Source organism: Macaca nemestrina, chromosome 3 (assembly GCF_043159975.1).
Source record: "Macaca nemestrina isolate mMacNem1 chromosome 3, mMacNem.hap1, whole genome shotgun sequence".
NCBI classification, from domain to species: Eukaryota; Metazoa; Chordata; class Mammalia; order Primates; family Cercopithecidae; genus Macaca; species Macaca nemestrina.
Genome location: NC_092127.1, coordinates 144,228,906 through 144,249,127, shown reverse-complemented (window position 1 = coordinate 144,249,127; position 20,222 = coordinate 144,228,906). Strand labels below are relative to the sequence as shown.

At 42.2% G+C, this 20,222-nt stretch overlaps 1 protein-coding gene and 1 long non-coding RNA gene across 12 annotated transcripts in view; one reads left to right on the top strand and one right to left on the bottom strand.

Annotated features, from left to right (window-relative positions):
- LOC105463325 (uncharacterized) overlaps window positions 1-2,147 on the bottom strand; it is a 29,421-nt gene extending 27,274 nt beyond the window's left edge. The window contains exon 1 of the long non-coding RNA XR_011621283.1: window positions 1,993-2,147. This is a non-coding gene — a long non-coding RNA (uncharacterized lncRNA). The remainder of the gene's footprint in view (window positions 1-1,992) is intronic.
- LOC105463327 (RasGEF domain family member 1B) overlaps window positions 1-20,222 on the top strand; it is a 789,062-nt gene that overhangs the window by 740,821 nt on the left and 28,019 nt on the right. For 8 of the 11 annotated variants that reach the window (XM_071093572.1, XM_071093570.1, XM_071093568.1 and 5 more), the window contains 3 exons: window positions 15,267-15,449; window positions 17,168-17,290; window positions 18,021-18,158. In XM_071093572.1, the coding sequence (XP_070949673.1) occupies window positions 15,267-15,449; window positions 17,168-17,290; window positions 18,021-18,158 (444 nt within the window). Of the gene's footprint in view, window positions 1-2,894; window positions 3,050-3,974; window positions 4,269-15,266; window positions 15,450-17,167; window positions 17,291-18,020; window positions 18,159-20,222 lie in introns of those variants that run through there. The other 3 variants (XM_011710361.2, XM_011710363.2, XM_011710358.3) reach the window with 3 other exon arrangements.

Here is a 20,222-nt window from a genome sequence, read left to right as displayed (position 1 = left end):
AACTCATTCTCCGTCCAGTTTTGTTCCCTTGCTGGTGATGAGTTGTGATCCTTTGGAGGAAAAGAGGTGTTCTGGTTTTTGGAATTTTCAGCCTTTTTGCGCTGGTTTCTCCCAATCTTTGTGGATATACCTACCTTTGGTCCTTGATGTTGGTGACGTTCGGATGGGGTCTTTCAGTGGACATGCTATTTCTGTTTTTTAGTTTTCCTTCTGACATGCCCCTCTGCTGTCGGTCTGCTGGAGTTTGCTGGAGGTCCACTCCCGACCCTGTTTGCTTGGGTATCACCAGCAGAGGCTGCAGAACAGCAAAGATTGCTGCCTGATCTTTCCTCTGGAAGCTTTGTCCCAGAGGGGCACCTGCCAGATGCCAGCCAGAGCTCTCCTGTAGGAGGTGTCTGTCAGCCCCTACTGGGAGGTATCTCCCAGTCAGGATACATGGGGGTCAGGGACCCACTTGAGGAAGCAGTCTGACCCTTAGCAGAGCTGGAACACTGTGCTGGGAGGTCCGCTGCTCTTCAGAGCTGTCAGGCAGACGTTTAAGTCTACTGACGCTGCGCCCCCAACCGCCCCTTTCCCCAGGTGTTCTGTCCCAGGGAGATGGGCGTTTTCTCTATACGTCCATGACTGGGGCTGCTGCCTTTTTTTCAGAGATGCCCTGCCCAGAGAAGGGAAACCCGGCAGTCTGGCCACAGCAGCCTTACTGAGCTGCAGTGGGTTCTGCCCAGTTCGAACTTCCCAGCAGCTTTGTTTACACTACGAGCATAAAACTGCCTACTCTAGCCTTAGCAATGGCAGACGCCTCTCCCCACACCAAGCTCGAGTGTCCCGGGTTGATCTCAGACTGCTGCTGTGCTGGCAGTGAGAATTTCAAGCCAGTGAATTTTAGTTTGCTGGCCTCCATGGGGGTGGGACCCACCGAGCCAGACCACCTGGCTACCTGGCTTCAGCACCCCTTTCCAGGGGGAGTGAACGGTTCTGTCTCACTGGCATTCCAGGGGCCACTGGGGTATGGAAAAAAAAGAACTCCTGTAGCTAGTTCAGTGTCTGCCCAAATAACTGCCCAGTTTTGTGCTTGAAACCCAGGGCCCTGGTGGGGTAGGCACTGGAGGGAATCTCCTGGTTTGTGGGTTGCGAAAATTGGGGGACAAGCACAGTATCTGTGCCGGAGTTCCTCAGGCTCAGTCTCTCATGGTTTCCCTTGGGTAGAGGAGAAAACTCCCTGACTCCTTGCGTTTCCTAGGTGAGGTGATGCCCCTCTGTGCTTCGGCTCACCCTCCGTGGGCTGCAGCCACTGTCCAACCAGTCCCAATGAGATGAACTGGGTACCTCAGTTGGAAATGCAGAAATCACCTGTCTTCTGCCTCGATCTCGCTGGGAGCTGCAGACCACAGCTGTTCCTATTCAGCCATCTTGCCAGCAATCCCCCGGAACTCTTAATTTCTTGCTACAGGACCAGTGATGTCAAGAGTGTAAGTGACTGGCCCAATGTCATATGGCTCATTTGCTACAGAACCAGATGGCAAAACTGAGCTTGAAAAATCAACCAACCAGCACAACCACAACAGCAAGGCAGGGCCACCCAGCCTCTGTGTTTCACTCTGCATGGCTGGCCCACCAAACTCCGTTGGCCTTATGGCTTCTCATTTAAACTGCAGAGAAGCTATGGTTAAGTCAAAGGCTTAGCTAGGTTAGAGTGAATTACTGAATCAGGGGAGTCCTATTTACAGAAAGGAGGGAAGGAGTATGATAAAGAGGAAGAAAAGTAAACGGAGGCATAAGTGAAGAAAATGAAGGAGGAATCTCCTAAGAACGGACAAAGTGAGTGTCAAAGTGAGACTCCACCCCAGGAAGGAGAGGGGGAGGGGCCCATGGAGCAGGAGGGAAAAGGATTCCTCCCCCTCAGTAATCTTAATTATAGTAGTATAGGACAGGTATGAATAGTGTTGTTTTATATATGAGAAAACCGGAACTCGGTAAAGCTGTATCACTTACTCAAGACATACAGTTGGTAAGTCTCCTAATTCTGTAATTTTTTTTCTTTCCATAGGTCTCTCTCTTCCCTTGTTTCCATCATTACTTCCCTCTGGCCTCCTTTTATGTGTACAAAGTGAAGTACTGAGGTTTTTACTTTTTTTCTGAAATAGTTATCAAATATCCCGTGATGGAGTATGTGGTTACCATGACGACACAGCCCTCACTGAGGACTAGCCTCCCTGCTTTGCCTCCGGAATCATGTTTCACGGAACAGGTTCCTCTCCGTGGAACTTCTAGGAGCTGTAATTCTACATTTTGTTTGGGTGGTTATTTGCTGAATGTATGTCCTCCACTAGACCATGTAAGCTTCACAATGGCAGGGACCAGCCTACTTTGCCAACAGTGTGCCCCCAGCGTTTTGCACAGTGCTTAGCACCAGGATCTACGTGATATTTGCTGAGCAAATGTTCTGTGGTTCCTCTCCGCTCTCTTCTGAAAGTTACATGGACAGTAACCTTTAGCTCACGATTATGTTAATAGATACTGTGTAACGAGTCGGGCCGGTATTTACAGATAGTATACAGGTGAATGAACACACACACACTCACAACTGCACAACAGCCCGGGGCGGGTGCACTCAAGAGGAAACGCTCACAGTCGGAGCCAGCCCGACCAGCTCTGTTAAACACCGCTGCGCTGGGCTCCGCGGCCCTCTGCCGAGTGGGAGGGCACCCAGGTCCACGCGCTGCGGGAGTCTAAGGCTCACTGGGACTCGCCTGCCGGGTCGGCGGCTGCGGCGGCGTGGGCGGTGAGTTGTGCGGTGATTGGCCCGCGCCTGCCGGGGTGGGGCGGGGCTGGCGGGGGGGGGCGGGGCTGGCAGCAGGAGACCGGAGCTCGAGCAAAGGGGGCGTGCGCGGCGGCCGCTGCCGTAGTTTCAGTATAAACAAGGAACCCGACTGGTTAGGCAGATTTTGTTTTTCTTCTTCCCGCGCGCTTTCGCTCCCTGTCCTTTGGTCGCATTTGTGGGCGCGCGGCACGCAGCCGGGAGGCGGAGGACTCAAGAGTCCACCTGCAGGTAGGTTGTTCCCTGGCTGGGTTTTTCTCCCGGCGGGGGGACCACAGCCCGGTAGCGGGAACTCGGGACCCTGCTGAGCGCTGCGCTCTCCCTGGAGATCCCGGGGCCGCGCGGGGAGCGAGCAGGGCTCAGAGACTGCACCGGCTGGGTGCGCTCTGAGGCGGTGGGAGATCCCGAGGCGAGTGAGCGCGAACGCGGGCACCAAGAGCCGGGTTACAGCCCGGGACCGGGGGAGGGCCCCTGCCCGGCTGCTGCGAGCACCTGGGACTGCCGCGGCCCCAACAGGTGCGTGGCCGAGCCACTGGAACCCGGGTAGGGACGGGCTTGGGTTGGGTTGTGCCTTCCCTCTTTCTCCCTGATCCTGCAGCCAGGCCTTCTGTCTCGAGATCGGTGGTTTTTGAGGATTTGTCTTGAGTTGTAGTCGCGTCCATCATTTTTTTCATCCCTTCTTTCCTTCGTGTGCATACCTAGGTTGATTCTTCCACTTCTTAACTAGTTTTGTGTGTGTGTGTGTGTGTGTGTGTGTGTGTGTGTGTGTGTGTGTGTGTAGGGGGAGCTGTTGATTTTTGTTGTCAGTGCCATGTAATCTAAAGTCTGACTCGTAGGAAGGGACAAGGGAACAGAAGTCACATACTCCTCACCGACAAGGTGATGTTCTGTCATCCTTCGGTGTTCACCTGGCAAACTTGGGAGACACTGAGTCGTATTGCTTTTGCCAGAGCTCAGTTGAATAGCCTCGGGTCACCTGCCTGGGGAATCTAAGGTGAGCTAGAGGTATCTGGGAGCCTCGCGGGCGATCAGCTTGAGGGAGGCTCTTTCTAAGGGAGCTGTGAAAAACAACTTCAGTGCTGCACCAGGGAGAAGGGCGAGACGGGGGCTGGGGTGCGCGCGCCATTGTGTGTGTGTATGGACGTACCATTTCAATACGGCTTGCTGTCTTGCCCCAACCAAATCGGCGCAGTTCAGGAAAAAGCAACGTAGCTTAGTCCTCTGACACTGCCGAGGGTGGCACAAGTGTGGCACATAACACAAGGAGATTGTCTAGACTGCGATTTTCTCTTCGGAATGTAGATGTATGTGTCCATCCTCCCTGATGAATTCGGTGGATATGGTGTATATCGATGAATATGCACACAAATTTGTGTATGTGTTTGGACCGAACGCGTCTCCAAGGAGTCCTTCGTCAGCAGCACCATGTGACGACGATCAGGAACTGCTGGTGTGTGTAGATCTATATTTAGCTCAGATGGTCTAATGGCCGAGGGGAGGGTCTCTGAACTGGGTGCATAAAGGGGAAGAGTCTAGGGATCAGGGTGGTGCACTTTTGAATGATGTCTGGCACAGTCACACTCAGATGGGGTGAATAATTGCCCTTTCCTCCTGAAAACAGTAGCTAGAGCTTGGCATGTGACGGCTGTGCCTTAATTTAAAACATAGTTGGACCATGGCAATAAGCCTCTTCTAAGAAACAAGGAGGTTAACAGTTAAGCAGCGTGTGTACCTGGTTGGCGATTTGGGTGAAAATAACTGGTCCCATGAGATTTAGAACAAAAGTAGAGTTGATTTCTTTTATAAAAAGAAATAAAAATAAAAATTCTTTGCTGTTGAGTTTTTCATAACAGAAAAAAGAAGAATGGCAGCTTGTTAAACCCTATCATTAAAGGTAATTTTATTTTTTTAAGTGAGGGGCAGTGGTGGAGCTAGAGAGGAGGACCTTAGGGCACTTTTGACAGACATCAGGGTTTACAAACAACGTTATATTATGCCTTTCAAGCAGATTTTCTGGTGAAGATGAGATCAGCCACTGATTAACAAGTTTCTTGGCATTCTTCCACTGCATGTCGGGTCAATCCTTTGTTTTCTTGGAGGTGGCAACATTTCTGACTACTAAGTATACTGGCTTTGCACTTTCCAGTTGTCTAAGAAAGTGTTACATTCTTAGAATTTATTTCTCCTATGGTGCATTTTCAGTCTTGCTTCATTTTATGTGCTCCATTGGATATTTTATCTGATACTACCACATCTAATACCTGGGAATCACCAGAAAACATTCACATATATTGTCTCCCGCTAACCCGCTACAGCTTAGCATTAATGGATTTTTTATACGTGTGTGTATACACATAATGTATATATAGACACATATGTATTTATATGTATTAATCAAAATATTTTAATAACACTTCTTATATAACATTTTATTCTTAGACCCTAAAATTAACTACTAGTTAATAGAGTACAGTAGACCAAATAAAAACAATTCAATACACCTTTCTGAGGGAAAAAGACATGGTAAGAAAATTGAAGGGGAGAAACTGGGATCCCTAGTATGACTCAAGAGTGTTGGGATCAGCTTTGTCAATATCCACAGAGTACCTGGAAGAATTGGACTTGGGAGGAACATTGGGATGGCCCCAGGAGAGCACCTCCTTGGAAAGGAGATGGGTGAAAGGAGTGTCTTTTCCTTTGCTTGGGAGAAGAATCTAGAATCCTTGAAGCAGGGATTAGGAATCTTGATTCTGACGCCACACATAATAAATGAAAAAGCTGTGAAAACATTTTGTGACTTCTTAAAGAGGCCAATTGCACTGAAAATGCTGTTTAAGATTTATGGGATTTGTATTAGTAGTAGTTGAATTTGGGTATTGCCAGCCCACTCCCCTCACTTTTTCAGACCTATAGTTGTCCTTTTTGGTTCTCCAGTTAAAACTACAAAAAAGACCCATGCAACCTTTGCTTATCCTAAAGTGACAGATGTTGTAGCCTAGTGCTGCGGACATATTTCTGCTTTGGAAATAAGGAGACTTGGGTTCTGGCGGATCTGGAGCCCTAATCAGTGATTTATTTTTTCTCTATGCCTGCAGTTTCTGTAAAACGACTGTGCGGAGTTGAATGGAGTGATTTATGAGTTTCTTTAGGTCTGTCATAACTGCTTTATTTTGTTGTACTACTGCTTCATGCATTTACACCCTGTCTTAGGGGTGGACTAATGAAGGGTGAAGTGATTTGCAGTTAGATGTTCACCTACTTTCTAGGTATGTGGAAATGAAGAGAGGAGAGTGAAATTTCTTTTTATTGATTAATTTATGTAGAAGTTTAATATTAAACTGCTTTTTGCTTCTGTTCTTCTCTAGGTATGAATATTAAAAATGATTATTAAAAAGGTTGGTGTCAGATTTTTTTTGGCCTATTAAATCAATATTACTATCCATTAAATTTTTAAATTTGTTTTGAACAACCATTTTTTCTTAGGTTTATATTTATTATTTCATTTCAGGGTATGCCTGTGTCTGGAAATAATTCAGTTGATTCAAATTTTATTAGGAAACCCTGCTTAGAAAATTAGTTTAACCCAGAGAAAGTACAAATTCGCCTGGAGTACCAACATCTTTCTATTGCTCTAAAAGAGAAAAATGGGGAGGGATGAATACAGTTTTTCAAAAATTCACAGCTGGAAAATTATCCCAGTAACCTATTACATACTAAAATATAAATAGAAAACTCTACTTTTTAATAAACATCCCCATTAGGTATCAGATCATTTTCTTGAGATGAATTAGGTATAGAAAAATAAAACCTTTTATTAAAGAATGTTCTCCATATGATATTACTTTATTTGTGTTGAGATCTACCATGTATAAATGATGATTCAGCTACTCATATCTGTGCTGTTCAGTATGGTAGCCACTAGTCATATGGGAATATTTAAACTTAAGTTTATTAAAATTAAACAAAATTTAAAATTTAGTTTTTCAGTCGCAATAAGCCACGTTTTAAGTGCTAAGTAGTCACTTGTGGCTAGTGGCTACTCTATTGCATTGTGCAAAAGAAAAACATTTTCAGTATCCCAGAAAGTTCTTTTTGACAGCACTCAATTAGGTAATGGTGATTTTGATTATCCAGAAGATCATTTTTATTCTTCTAGGAAAAGGAAATATTTAATTCTCATTGTAGTTGAGCACCTACAATGTAAGGCATTATGACCAAATAACATTAGCCAGTATGTCTTCACCTGTACAGTATGAGCTGTATAGTTCAATAATATGCCAAGATCACAAATACCAGTTTCTCAATATATTTTCCCCATAACTCTAGTTATCCTTTTGCTTTTCTAAATCAGCACTGTTACTGCTACAAAGTGCCAACCCTTTGAAAGACAAGGAACGAGGAGCCATCTACTGTCCAGTTTAGGAACTGCATGGAAGATGTAGATGATAAAAAGTTAATGCATAAAGAGTGTATGCATTACATTCTTTACATTCAATATGTCCTGGGTTCAGTTCCCACGTAGTAAAGATTTACTTCATAGAAGAGCTTTAATTGACTCTCCAGGTTATGTGCTGAAATGTCATTTGTGTTTTAATAAACTGCTAACAACATATCCCCAAGACAAAAGATGACAAATCTTAGCTTTGTTTTTCTTCCGAGGAAACCAAAGATAGTAAACTATTTGAGTCAGAATCCCCTTCCTCCATCAATTAGGAATTAGTAAGGAAATCTTTAAGTAGCATCTAAGACAAATCAAACAGAATGCAAATTCACTTTTTGTATGGATGCCGATAAATCAGGAAATAATATCACTGTTTCATTGCAGAGAGAAATAGGATCTTCCTTCCTCAAAAATACTGATTTTTTTTTCTTTTTCTCCCTTAACTGTGAAATCTACTAAGCCTGTGGGACTTACTTTCAAAGAAGGTACTTATCTTGGAGTCTTGGAGTTTCTGTCTGTTCACATACCAAAGATGTGAGTTGACTCTGAGTTGTCTTCTCTGTGTTGTTTACCCTCTCAATATGATACCTTTTTTTTTTTTTTTTTTTTGTAAAGGAGGTAAGCAGAGGTGTAGCATTTCTGCAGTTTCCAGAGATGCTGTTAGAAATCTCTGATTTAGGACTTCCTCTGAATGAGGACAGAAATGAGAAGATAATCTAGAAATTTTCTTTCTTTTTTTTCTTTTTTTTTTTTTAACATAGAGTCTCGCTCTGTTGCCCAGGCTGGAGTGCAGTGGCACGTTCTTGCCTCACTACAACCTCTGCCTCCTGGGTTCACGCCATTCTCCTGCCTCAGCCTCCCCAGTAGCTGGGACTACAGGCGCCCGCCACCATGCCCAACTAATTTTTTGTATTTTTAGTAGAGATGAGGTTTCACCGGGTTAGCCAGGATGGTCTCGATCTGCTGACCTTGTGATCTGCCCGCCTCGGCCTCCCAAAGTGCTGGGATTACAGGTGTGAGCCACCGCACCTGGCAATCTAGACATTTTCAAACTTAAGTCATGTTTTAGATAGTGTCAGAAACTTGACTTTTACCTTTCACCCTGGCTCAAATCCATAGTTAGATACACCCTATGAAGGTGCAGTCAATCTTGGTATTCTAGCAGGGCAAAAGGAGGCAGGCTGCAAGTACTTGAGATAACAGCTGGAGTAAAGCTGAAATATGTGAACTCTTAATTCAGATCTATGCAACTTCAAGGGAGAAAAGGAAGAAACAAATTGTTGAAGATGAATCTCACCAAAGGGCAAAGTTTTTCTGGCATCTAGATGGGAATTCAGGAACCAGTAATTCCAGGATATTAAATTAAACCTCTCCCCACTAAACAAATATGCTTTCAAAGTTCAGCTGTGATACGGAGGCCTTCGTCTACTTAAGTGTTTTTTCTTTTTCTTTAATTGGAACACATGCCCAATATTTGAACAGAAGCTAAAATATTATGGTCAACATCAAGGCATTGGATTTATTAGGTATTTCACTGAAGCACTCTATGTATGATGAAATAGGGATCAAAAAAATAAACCTTTTTTTCTCTGACTCTTACATTTTCTGTCTCATTTCAAGTGTAGAGGAAATGCTGACTCGACATTCTGGTAGAGATTTACAAAGCACCTATTGCAGACATTGAGGGATAGCTTTTGATTTAGTTCCCATACCCATCTTTTCCTCAACCTCTTTTCCAATTTGAATTGTCACCTGAAACCACCCTATCCTGGTGCACCTGCTTCATCATAAATAACATTGTGCGAAAGCAGTCACTAATTCAAACACAGTCTGCTGTTTAGAAAAAGGCAGCTTTTCATCTGGCGCTTTAGTGGGTTTGAAACCATTAGGCATGCCTTTCAAATCCATTCATATCGTAAATCACCCAGAGCTTGCTTCCTTGCTGCTGGATCAATGTCAGGCTGAACTTTTTCAGGGTCCTTGGAAGAACATGATCTATCTTTGTGACCAAATTAGCTGCCTCTGTAAGATGTCTTGTCTGTCAACTAACTTTTCAACTTCCCAAATTAATTTTAAGAAAGAACATTCATCTTGTATACCTGGGCTGGGTATATCTTGACTTCCTGTTGGAAGATTTTCCAGCATAACCTGTAATCTATATGCTAATTTTGATGGCTCTACACTTTCTTTTCCCCTGGTTCATTGTTTTAAAACCAGAATCTATTTCCCATTATCTCCCTGCATCTCCTCACATCCTAAAGTACTGCCTCAATTTATGCAGAAAAGAAAAAGCCCATTTCAATAGCTGTACCCAAGCCAAAATAATTATGATTATTTTATTCTTTTAACTCAGTTTGATTGGTACTACCTGAAAATACAAGAATTCCTTGATTTCTTTTTCTTTTTTCTTTTCTTTTCTTTTCTTTTTTTTTTTTTTTTTGAGACAGAGTTTTGCTTTTTTTGCCCAGGCTAGAGTGCAATGGCACTATCTTGGCTCACGACAACCTCTGTCTCCCAGGTTCAAGCGATTCTCCTGCCTCAGCCTTCCGAGTAGCTGGGATTACAGGCATGCACCACCATGCCCAGCTAATTTTGTATTTTTAGTAGAGATGGGGTTTCTCCATGTTGGTCAGATGGGGTTTCTCCATGGCTGGTCTCAAACTCCTGATCTCAGGTAATCCGCCCACCTCAGCCTCCCAAAGTGCTGAGATTACAGGTGTGAGTCACCACGCCTGGCCTAAGAATTTCTTGATTTCTAAGGAGCCAGTCTTGAAAGTGTTAGACCAAGGTTACTGTCAGAGCCACCATGTTCTCCTTCCTTGGCGTAGAGAAGTAATATCTAGGTTCTGTACATGGACTTCTAAATCTGGGGTCTGTAAATTCCCTGAAAGTATATGAAAACTGGTGTGTAAATATCTCTGGGGGTGGTGATGGGGAGAGATTTGTGATCTCCCTAAAAAGTTAAGAGCCACTGACTGAATTGAATATATTCTGAGCTGTAAAGAACTGACTTACAAATGCAACTTCATAAGGTGAGAATAGCTTTTGAGATGAACCTGCTCTCTGCTTTATGTATTATTGGTAGGATTTGAACAAAGTCAGCAGCTTTTTCTTATGTCTCATACAAATCTCTTTTTTCTGAAGGAATTAGCTACTTTGAAGTTCGACTTTATGGTAAATTAATGCCAGTATTTAACTTGCTGTTCCATCCACATATTCTAATTTTGGAGAAGAGTCAGTTTTTCCTAAACAAAATTTTTCGTTAGCTGGTCCCCATTGATAGGTATATTGAGTTAGGCAAAATTTGTACTAACGACAGATGGCAGACAGTGGAGAGGCTAGTTTTGAGGCTGTGTTGCAAAGTGGAGAGAGGAGTAAGTTGAGAGTTTATAGGATCTCAGAGACAGAAAATTTTAGTTGTGGAAGCTGAAAGGAAAAGATTTGCTGCCAGTAAGGAAGGCATGAGAACTGCACTGACTGAATGAAATAAATAGAAGTTACGGGTTATGAGCAACCTTACCCTGAGCCTTTCTTCCCCTGGAGAAATCGTTAGGAAGTGATTCTTAGAGTTAATAGTGCCCAGGGATAAATACTTGTCTGGATTCTCATGCCCAGTGCTTTGAATATTGGATTTATTTCCTTAACAAGAGCTAAACCAATATTTAGTCTTTTGGTCCTCACTTTTCAATTCCAGAACCGAAGCAGTTAAAACAAAAGACCCGAGGAATACAGAACAAACAGTGGCTCCTGGTGTGTGGTTAACAAGAGGGAAGATACTTTAGAGAAAACAGACTACTATGTTTGTCTTCTTAGCTATTTAGAATTCTGTTCCACAAACAGTGCTTTCTGTACCATTCTGCTGATTTTTCCTTGTGATTATCAAGCGTGTCTATTACACAGGCAGTTGATCCTTCCAAAAACAGCTAGACTGGCCACTTGTTAGACATTGTCCAGCAATGTGTGATGAATACTGTGAGCCATAATTTTTCTCTTGGTCATTTCTTTCATTAAATTTTTTTTTGCTGGAAATCTATAAAATACACATGAGCAAATATTACTATATTTCATTGAGTCTAAGAGGCTATCCATTGTTAGATGCTCTGTCATTGCATATATCACTTAAAAAGACTGTTAAGTAAACATGTTTTCTTACCATTCAACTGTTTACATACATCCCAGTTTTGAGGATATTTTAATGTTTTTTAAAGTCCACACTAGAATCTCTGGAATCTCTGTGTCTTGATGAGACCATGCTTTGATGGCAAAAGCCAGTAGCTTAAATACTGCTGTTGACAGTTGAACTTTTTAGTAAGAGTAATTAATGGTACTAATACTTCTTTGGAGCACGGATTTATGTAGAACATGTAAAACGTGTGAATTATCCTAATAGCCTACTATTTGAGACAGACTGACAGGATTTTCGTTTAATGATTAAACATCAGAAGTTCAAAGAAGACCATTTGCAGCATATCGTGATGTAGTGTAATAAATTTTGAACCTGGAATCTGAAGACCTAACTCTGAAACCCTACTTGTCCCTTACTCCATGTCTAACCCCAAGCTAGTTATTACAGTTTTTCTGAACCTCAGCTGCTTATGTAGTCAAAAAAAGATGAGGATGCCTGCCAGATGAGGTGGTTGTAGAATCCAGGAAGGCATTTGTAGTCAGTAAACAATTACGCAAATGGAGCCATTGAAATTCTCAGAGCCTTCTGCATCACGGATGTCGTGAGAGAGACCTGGAGGGGGGCTTCAGAGAGTAAAGGGCTGTGACATGTGAAGACATTCTCCAGCACACAGTATCCCATAGTGAGAAGAATTATGACTAACGAAGGAAGAAGGGATTAAGGAATTGAAAAGGTTCTGTCTGGAGTATATGGGGAGGTAGAAAAATAAGACTATTGTGCATAATAAATAAGGGACTGAAGTGACTTGAATCTCAGGAGTTGGTTATTGCTATGTGCAAGGTCAGCAATCAAGGTGGTTTCATGGGAAAATGAAATCACCTAATTAGCAGCATAACTTTGGGCTTGTTAGAAGGCAGAAAATAGCCTGTGACATAACTCTCTTCTTACAGTTGATTTTTAAGTACAGTAAGCCATAACCCTTATTCATTTACCTCAGTTTGGTTTCTATCGCTATTTGCATTATTTTCTTTTGGTCCCTTGTTGGAGGGAGTTTTCTAAGTATTGATACTTTGCACCTCTTCAAAGAAATACTACGAGTGATATAGTTCCAAAAAACAATACACAGTCTTTTGTCATTGCTCTAATCATAATGCTCTAAGAAGAACCTTGCGCTAAAGAAGATAAGTAGTTTTGTTATTATTTAGGATTTTGGAAGGGATAAGCAAAATTGGAAATAACAGATGGAAAACATACCTGGTGGTGTTGAGGGTTTGAAGATTTCACAGCCATTAAGTGCCAGAATTAGGGCTTCATTAAATCTGAATCTTTGTCCAGATCCGAGCTCTTGTCTACTCTGCAGGAGTAAATAATTAAGAAGTGCAAATACTTGGTGGCTTTTGGTGCTGATTCCTTGAAAACAAAATCTGAGTGGCCCATGACCATTTTGCTTACTGCTAATTAGCCCATGGCCAGAGAGTACTTGATGCGGGGGAGTTCCATCCAGCAGGAGTGCAGCAATGTGCTGTGGCCTCATTACTGGGTCATTTTAGCCTGGTCACCTTACCCCCTTGGGTCTCAGTGTGCACATTTATAAGAAGAGGAGATTGGACTAGATTGTGATGGCACATGGGCTGCGTCTCCTTCCATGACTGTCTGACAGTCATTGCTAATCACTTAGAACCTGCATTCTCCCACTGAGTTACAGCTTGCATATCCTCCTTGCTCATCCTCAGGCCTTTAGACAACCACTTGAATTGATAGCAGTTGGAAAGTGAAATGAAATGTTTTCCAGATCCTGGGCCAGGTGATTTCTGTGGTTCCTTTGAATATGATTTTCTGATTTTTTGGAATTTCCAAATCCTGGCCAACCATCTCCCAAAAGTGCTTTGTTAGAATGGGTGTACTAGCAATGAGTAAGTGCTCCAATGAAGGAAACTGTGTGGTTCCTGAAAGAAAAAAATCCCGATTCCAAGGGCATGACGTTCCTCATGCTGTATGTGAAGGACACTGTGGTTATAACCATTTAAAGCTTTTTTAAGCCAGAGGCAACCAAATCCAGACAAAGAGTTCTCTCTCAGTTATCTGAGGGAGCTTTTAGGTGCCTCTAATCTCAGGTCCCTGCCTCCTAGTTTGAGGACATTATGAGTTTCTCAGGGCAAGGACAGACTGGCTCTTTTTCTTCCCACCAAGGATGGCCAGTTTGCAATGATCATATTGCACAGGAGTTGTACTCATAGAAACCTGGCAATTTGAAGAGGAAAGAAATGTACCTTGTCTATTGCCTTATAAAATGTTAACATTGAATGATTTATTTATTTAACTGCAGTTCCTACAGGTGAGGTCTTGCCAACTAAGGGTGTGTGCAGACTATTTGTGTTAATGTTGTATCCCATAGTGCCTGACCCTTTGGCTGTTATGACTATGTGCTACCTAAAGGAGAGCCATGGAGCCAATGACCCCGGTAGTCACAAATCCCTGTGGATAGAGTGGTTCTCAGTCAACACCTTCTTCCCATTTGTGGCTTTTTCATGGATCCCTTTAAATTGTCCCTCAGCACTGGTTTGTGGAGGGGACAAAGTACCCAGAAATGAAGTTGGTTTTTATTTCCTGTTTATTTCTCTTGATGTTTCTTTTCTCTAATTCTGTTTTCACCGGCCAGGTTGGCTTTGATGATGGATGTTTTCTCTTAATGCCCCACCCCTGGCCGCCCCCTGCTGAGGCACGTGCACAGGTTGTGATGCTCTGTATACCCATCAGCTGTAGCTGGAACAGATGCTCAAGGAGTGATGGATGTGACTTCTCAGACAGGGCTCCACGCCCCTCCCACATTGAGATGCAAATATCTTTTGGCATCTTGAAAAGAAAGATTAGTCCAGGTTGTGTCCTCCTGCTGCCTCCACACGCCCTGTCCCCGTCAGTCCATGACTTGGAGTATGGCTCCCCCTCATTGTTTGCCTTCTGAATCCCCCAGTCTCTGCAGCTCTTCAATGCCTCCATTGTGCAGACGTGGTGCCAGAGACTGGGAGTCTGTTCTCAGGGCCGGGGGCCATCCCTAGGAATTCAAGTAATAACTTAATAGCCTCTGCCGTCTGCAGAGCACCCTCTGACAAGGCCTTTGTGAATTGCAAAGTACACAGATGGAGAGGAGCAACTTATCTCAGGACTGTCACAGTGCTCCTTGTTCCCAAATCAGGTGCCTTCTCAGCCTGCATGTTTATTGAGAACTGAGGCTTTACAAGATACCACCCCACAGCCCCAGGAGAATTTAACACAAAGGGGAGAAAGTCAACAGCATCTGATCTTTCAGTGAAAACTGAGGAGTCTACATGAAATCTTGTGTGTACACGTATGCATATATAAACACGCACACAGTGTACTTTAATTCTAGGCCTACTTTGCAATTTCGTGTTTTCAGCTTCGATTTTGGTTGTCTTCAGGTCCTTCAGATAGATCTTCAGTGTTAGGTAACTTTTCCCAACCAAATTTTAAGGTGTACACATTTCCACCTTAGGAAAATTGTTGACTCCATGCGATAAAGCAATCGAAGTTCAGTTCCCTTGCCCCTTTCACAATCTGATCTGAAGGAGTGACATCTAAATATGACAGCCAGAGACTTGAGTTTAAGTCCAGAGTGGGCCCCTTGGTCTAAGCGTTGTGTGATATTTGATTGAATGGGAGTGGTACTCAAAAGTATGCTTACATGTGGTACTCAGAGAGCAATTTGATTCTTGATGGGCTCTGATATTGTGTCAGAAGCTGAACTACTATTTTAATTGCCTATTCTCTCATTACTGTTAAATCTTGGTGCCTATTAAAGCTTACCTTTATTTTCATACTGCATATTGCTGACATTATGTTTTCTTCTTTTTTATTCCTTTTAGGAAAGTATGCCTCAGACTCCTCCCTTTTCAGCAATGTTTGACAGCAGTGGTTACAATCGAAACCTCTATCAGTCTGCAGAGGACAGCTGTGGAGGGTTGTATTACCATGACAACAACCTCCTCTCCGGATCCCTGGAAGCACTCATCCAGCACTTAGTACCTAATGTGGATTACTATCCAGATGTAGGTATTCATGTTTCTCTGAAACACATCCTTGGCAACGAGTAGAAATTACAGTACAGTAGGCAGGGACCATAGATAATACATAATTATCTCTAGGTTGCTGAGAATTTTTCTAATAAGAAATTGCATATTGATTATCAAGTGCATTGAAATCAAGTTGAGCCTGGATAAGGATCAGATTTTGGTGTACTGTGCATATCAATTTCTTTTCAGGTTAGTTACTACATTGTAGACAGTCTGATACCATCTAAATGAAGTATCTGTAGAGTTGATTCATGCATATAGCTTAGTCCTTAAATAGAAATGTCAGAGAACTTTGGATGCTCCCAGAATATGTAATGCCTTTTTTGTTTCCAAGACCAGCACTATGCTAAGAAAAGTGAATGTAACCAAGGAAGGTATATGGAAGAGAAAACAAGATTTATGCTCAAGATGTAATTCTTTATAGATTCAACATCAGATGACATGGTTGCTTTGTTTTACCTTGGTAACCTACACTTATATAGCTAGCACTTTCTAATCTTGGGAATTTGTTATATGTTTTCTTAGTCTTTACAGTAATTCCAAGAGGGAAGAGAGGAGAAAACTAATTCAGAGTGTTGAGTATTTGCTCATGGTCTCACTCCCAGCATCAGCAGTCAAACACAGGTTTTCTTTCTGGGACAAATGACTTTTTCCCCTTCCCTGTGCTACAGCTACCTCTATGGAATTGAGCTTAGTAGTAGGAGATTTGCTGAGCAGCTGGTTATTGATAAAGATCTCATGAAAATATCTAGAGACTGCATTCATTTGTCTTTATAAATTTAATGATAACGTTGGGGTGCAAAGGATAGTTCGTGCTTGCCACAGTAATTCACCATAGTGTTTCTTACTGAGTTATCTCTCTGTGTATTTTGTTACATGGCATTTTCAGATATGTTGCCACACAGGGAAAACTTGTAATCAGAAGTAAAAGGAATCCCTTGTTCAGCCCTGTAAGTGTTTATGAGCTAGTAAAGGCGCCTAAGGAAAAAAGAAAAATCCCATGGAATTTGTCTTTTCAATGGGAGTCTGAAATTGTTATAACAAATAAGCACTACTTCATTACTGGCTTCTTGGGAGACAATGTGGTTAAAGAAAAGTATATAGTGTTATATTGTGCTTTATTAAATTGCTTTGCCTTTAAGCAAATAAATAGGTTACTTGAAAGCCTGCCTTTGAATGTTCTGACACAGACACTTTAGTGTGACGTGCTAGACACCCTGGAGAATTCTTGAGTGTTATGTGCATTGGGTAGGTAGGTTTTTTTGTTGTTATTTATTGTTTGGTTTCCGTTGAGTTACAGAGTATTTGGACACACAACCATGTTTTGTATGGGTAGTATATTCGAGTAAGATTTATCTCTCTGGGCTGCATTTCATTCTTCTTTACTAAAGTGAGTTATGTGTCTTGGTATCCTGGCTCCCTGAGGATGGATGTGAAAATGTGCTCTGAATAATTCCAGGAGCCAAACTTATCCTGTACTTCTGTTATTTTTAGTATGGTTTAAGGGAAAACATACATCAGAAGGTAAAGGAGAAATTAATCTTACACCGTTTTACTACTAGTAGGCATTACTTTTGAAACTGCAGCATATTAACTTGATCAGGAGAACTTAATGAAATAAGATGTATAGTATAAAGGCAAGATATTAATTTTAGAGAGAATGTAACAATGATGACTTTTTTCTTTTGCTGCAGAGAACATACATATTTACCTTCCTACTCAGTTCTCGGTTATTTATGCATCCTTATGAGCTAATGGCCAAAGTTTGCCACTTATGTGTTGAGCACCAGAGACTAAGTGATCCTGATAGTGATAAGGTAATGGTACATTTTTAATATTATAATATTACAGTTTGTTTTATTAGGAATGCTGACTCTATGGCTTAGATTTTTGTGAAGTTGGTTCGTTAAGTAACCGGGGCTTATCCCCAGGCTGAAGTGCATAAATGGCATTGCGGCTATGCAAGGGGAATTGTGAATGGTATAAAGAATAAAGAATACAGAATAAATCAAATGCAGCCTGGGTGCAGGTGGGTCACACCTGTAATCCCAGCACTTTGGGAGGCCAGGGTGGGCAGATCACCTGATGTCAGGAGTTTTGAGACCAGCCTGGCCAACATGTGAAACCCCGTCTGTACTAAAAATACAAAAATTAGCTGGCTGTGGTGGCACACGCCTGTAATCCCGGCTACTCCGGAGACTGAGGCAGGATAATCGCTTGAACCTGGGAGGCAGGTTGCAGGGAGCTGAGATCGCACCACTGCACTCCAGCCTGGGGGACAGAGTGAGACTCTTGTCTCAAAAATCAAAGACATTAAAAATGTAAAAATTGAAAAAAGTAAATTAATTAAATGCAATTGAGGATCCCTAGGTCCTGCCTTAAGTTGGTGGCACTTGGCATTGACATGGAGGGAGAGGGGCTGGAGCTTCTTCTTCATCCCTAAAGACTTTGCACTAGAAGTTTCTCAATGACACTGTTTGTAACTATTTATTTGATGTAGTCCATAGTAATAAATATCACTGAATTAGATTTGCTTTTTTTCCCTAGAACCAGATGAGAAAAATTGCACCCAAAATCCTTCAACTCCTCACGGAATGGACGGAAACATTTCCCTATGATTTTCGGGATGAAAGAATGATGAGAAACTTAAAAGATCTGGCTCACCGGATAGCCAGTGGCGAAGAGGTTGGTAACCTGAATTTAGCACGGCCACTGGAATTCCCAGGCAGAGCCTGGGTGGGAAATGGTGCTGAATTATGCATCCTAATCTCCACTGCTTCCTCTCTGTTTTGCCTTTGGGCAAGCCCTCCATATCACATATTGGTCTGTTTAGTATGTCAAGTGAGAATGATTATAACATCCCACTTCAAAGGGATATGATCTAGAGTGTTATGTGATTAATTTGGGGCTATGTCCATGTCAACTCGTGCACAGGATTTATGTTGCAAGTGTGTTTTAATTTTACTTTACTTTTACCTTTTTTCCTTCCAAAAAGGTTTAACACAGCTAGTTAGATAATAAATGGCATGTTAATAGATATAAACACTGGTGGATACATAGTAAATAACATTAATTATTAACCAATGATAAATGGTAGATTAATAAATCATAAATAGAAATAGACATTCTGGGCTGTGGCAGGAAGCAAACAAATATGCTTCTGTTGAGAATGAGTAGAGGAGGACAGGACTGCTGTGGTACGAGTTTAAGTTCCAGGTAAAAGGGAAATACAGCTGGTCATGTGATACTCACTGTCAGAAAAGGGGAAGTATAGTGATTATTGAGGGAATTAAATGAAAAATTTAAAAACTTTCTTCTGAAGAACTTTGTATAGGGTCATAGAATGAGATCCTAGAAACTGTTCTTTATGGTGTTTACAACACCTTCCTGGACAGAAACTGAATTCATAGATTCATGTGTGAATGAGCAAAGGTAATTCTTGGGGGAGGAGAAGACTGAGGAAATGAGGCAAGTCTTCCAGCGCTCAGAAGTTGATTTAAGGATAGAATCTAGTATAGGTGGAGATTAAAAGGAAGTCTCTTAGATAGTCTTTCCTAAATATCACTTCCCTCAGTTGAGCCTTTGATAAGCACTAACTACTAGCTGTGCAAATTCAAGGTTATCCTTTTGGAAGCACGTCTGGAGGGCTGGTATTCTGTGTTGAGACTTGCTGGGCAAGGATGTCCTTGTAGTTTCCATGTTGCAGGTCAACTTCTGGGAACAAGTCGTTTAGGCACAGATACACTTTCACCTGGAAAAAGTAGGTGAAGCATTTGGCAATGATGGTGCATTTCATTCATCTTAAAATGCATTTTCCATTATGAATAACCTTCCTTGAGAACTCTTTCAGTAGTATGCTGCAGCGTATAACTTGATACCCTATCCTTTTTTTCTGAGACAGAGTCTTGCTCTGTTCCTCACGCTAGAGTATAGTGTTGTGATCATGGCTCACTGCAGCCTTGACTTCTCCGGCTTAATCAGTCCTCCCACCTCAGCTTCCCTAGTAGCTGGGACTACAGGTGCATACAACTGTGCCTGGCTAATTTTTTCTATTTTTTTGTAGAGACAAAGCCTCACTATGTTGCCCAGGCTGGTCTCGAACTTTCAGGCTCAAGCAATCCACTGGCCTTGGCCTCCCCAAAGTGCTGGAATTACAGGCGGCTAGAGTATAGTGTCACCATCATGACTCACTGCAGCCCTGACTTCTCCGGCTTAATCAATCCTCCCACCTCAGCTTCCCTAGTAGCTGGGACTACAGGTGCATACGACTGTGCCTGGCTAGTTTTTTCTAATTTTTGTAGAGACAAAGCCTCACTGTGTTGCTCAGGCTGGTCTTGAACCTGTGGTCTCAAGCAATCCACTGGCCTTGGCCTCCCAAAGTGCTGGAATTAAAGGTGTGAGCCACTGTGCCCAGCTGTAATTTTTGTGAGAAAAGGGGAAGTGTATTCTTGAGGAAATTAAGTGAAAAACTTAAAAACTTTCATCTGAATAACTTTGGGGCTATGTTCATGTCAACTCATGCACAGGATTTATGTTGCAAGTGTGTTTTAATTTTACTTATACCTTTTTTCCTTCCAAAAAGGTTTGACACAGCTAGTTAGATAATAATAAATGGCATCTTAATAGATATAAACATTTTAATACAATTTCTCCCCATTTTACAAAATCAGACTAAAATTATATAAGGCTAGCTCTTGAAAAATGTGTATGGGCTTTCCTGTATTATGTTCTCATGAAAATGGAATTAAC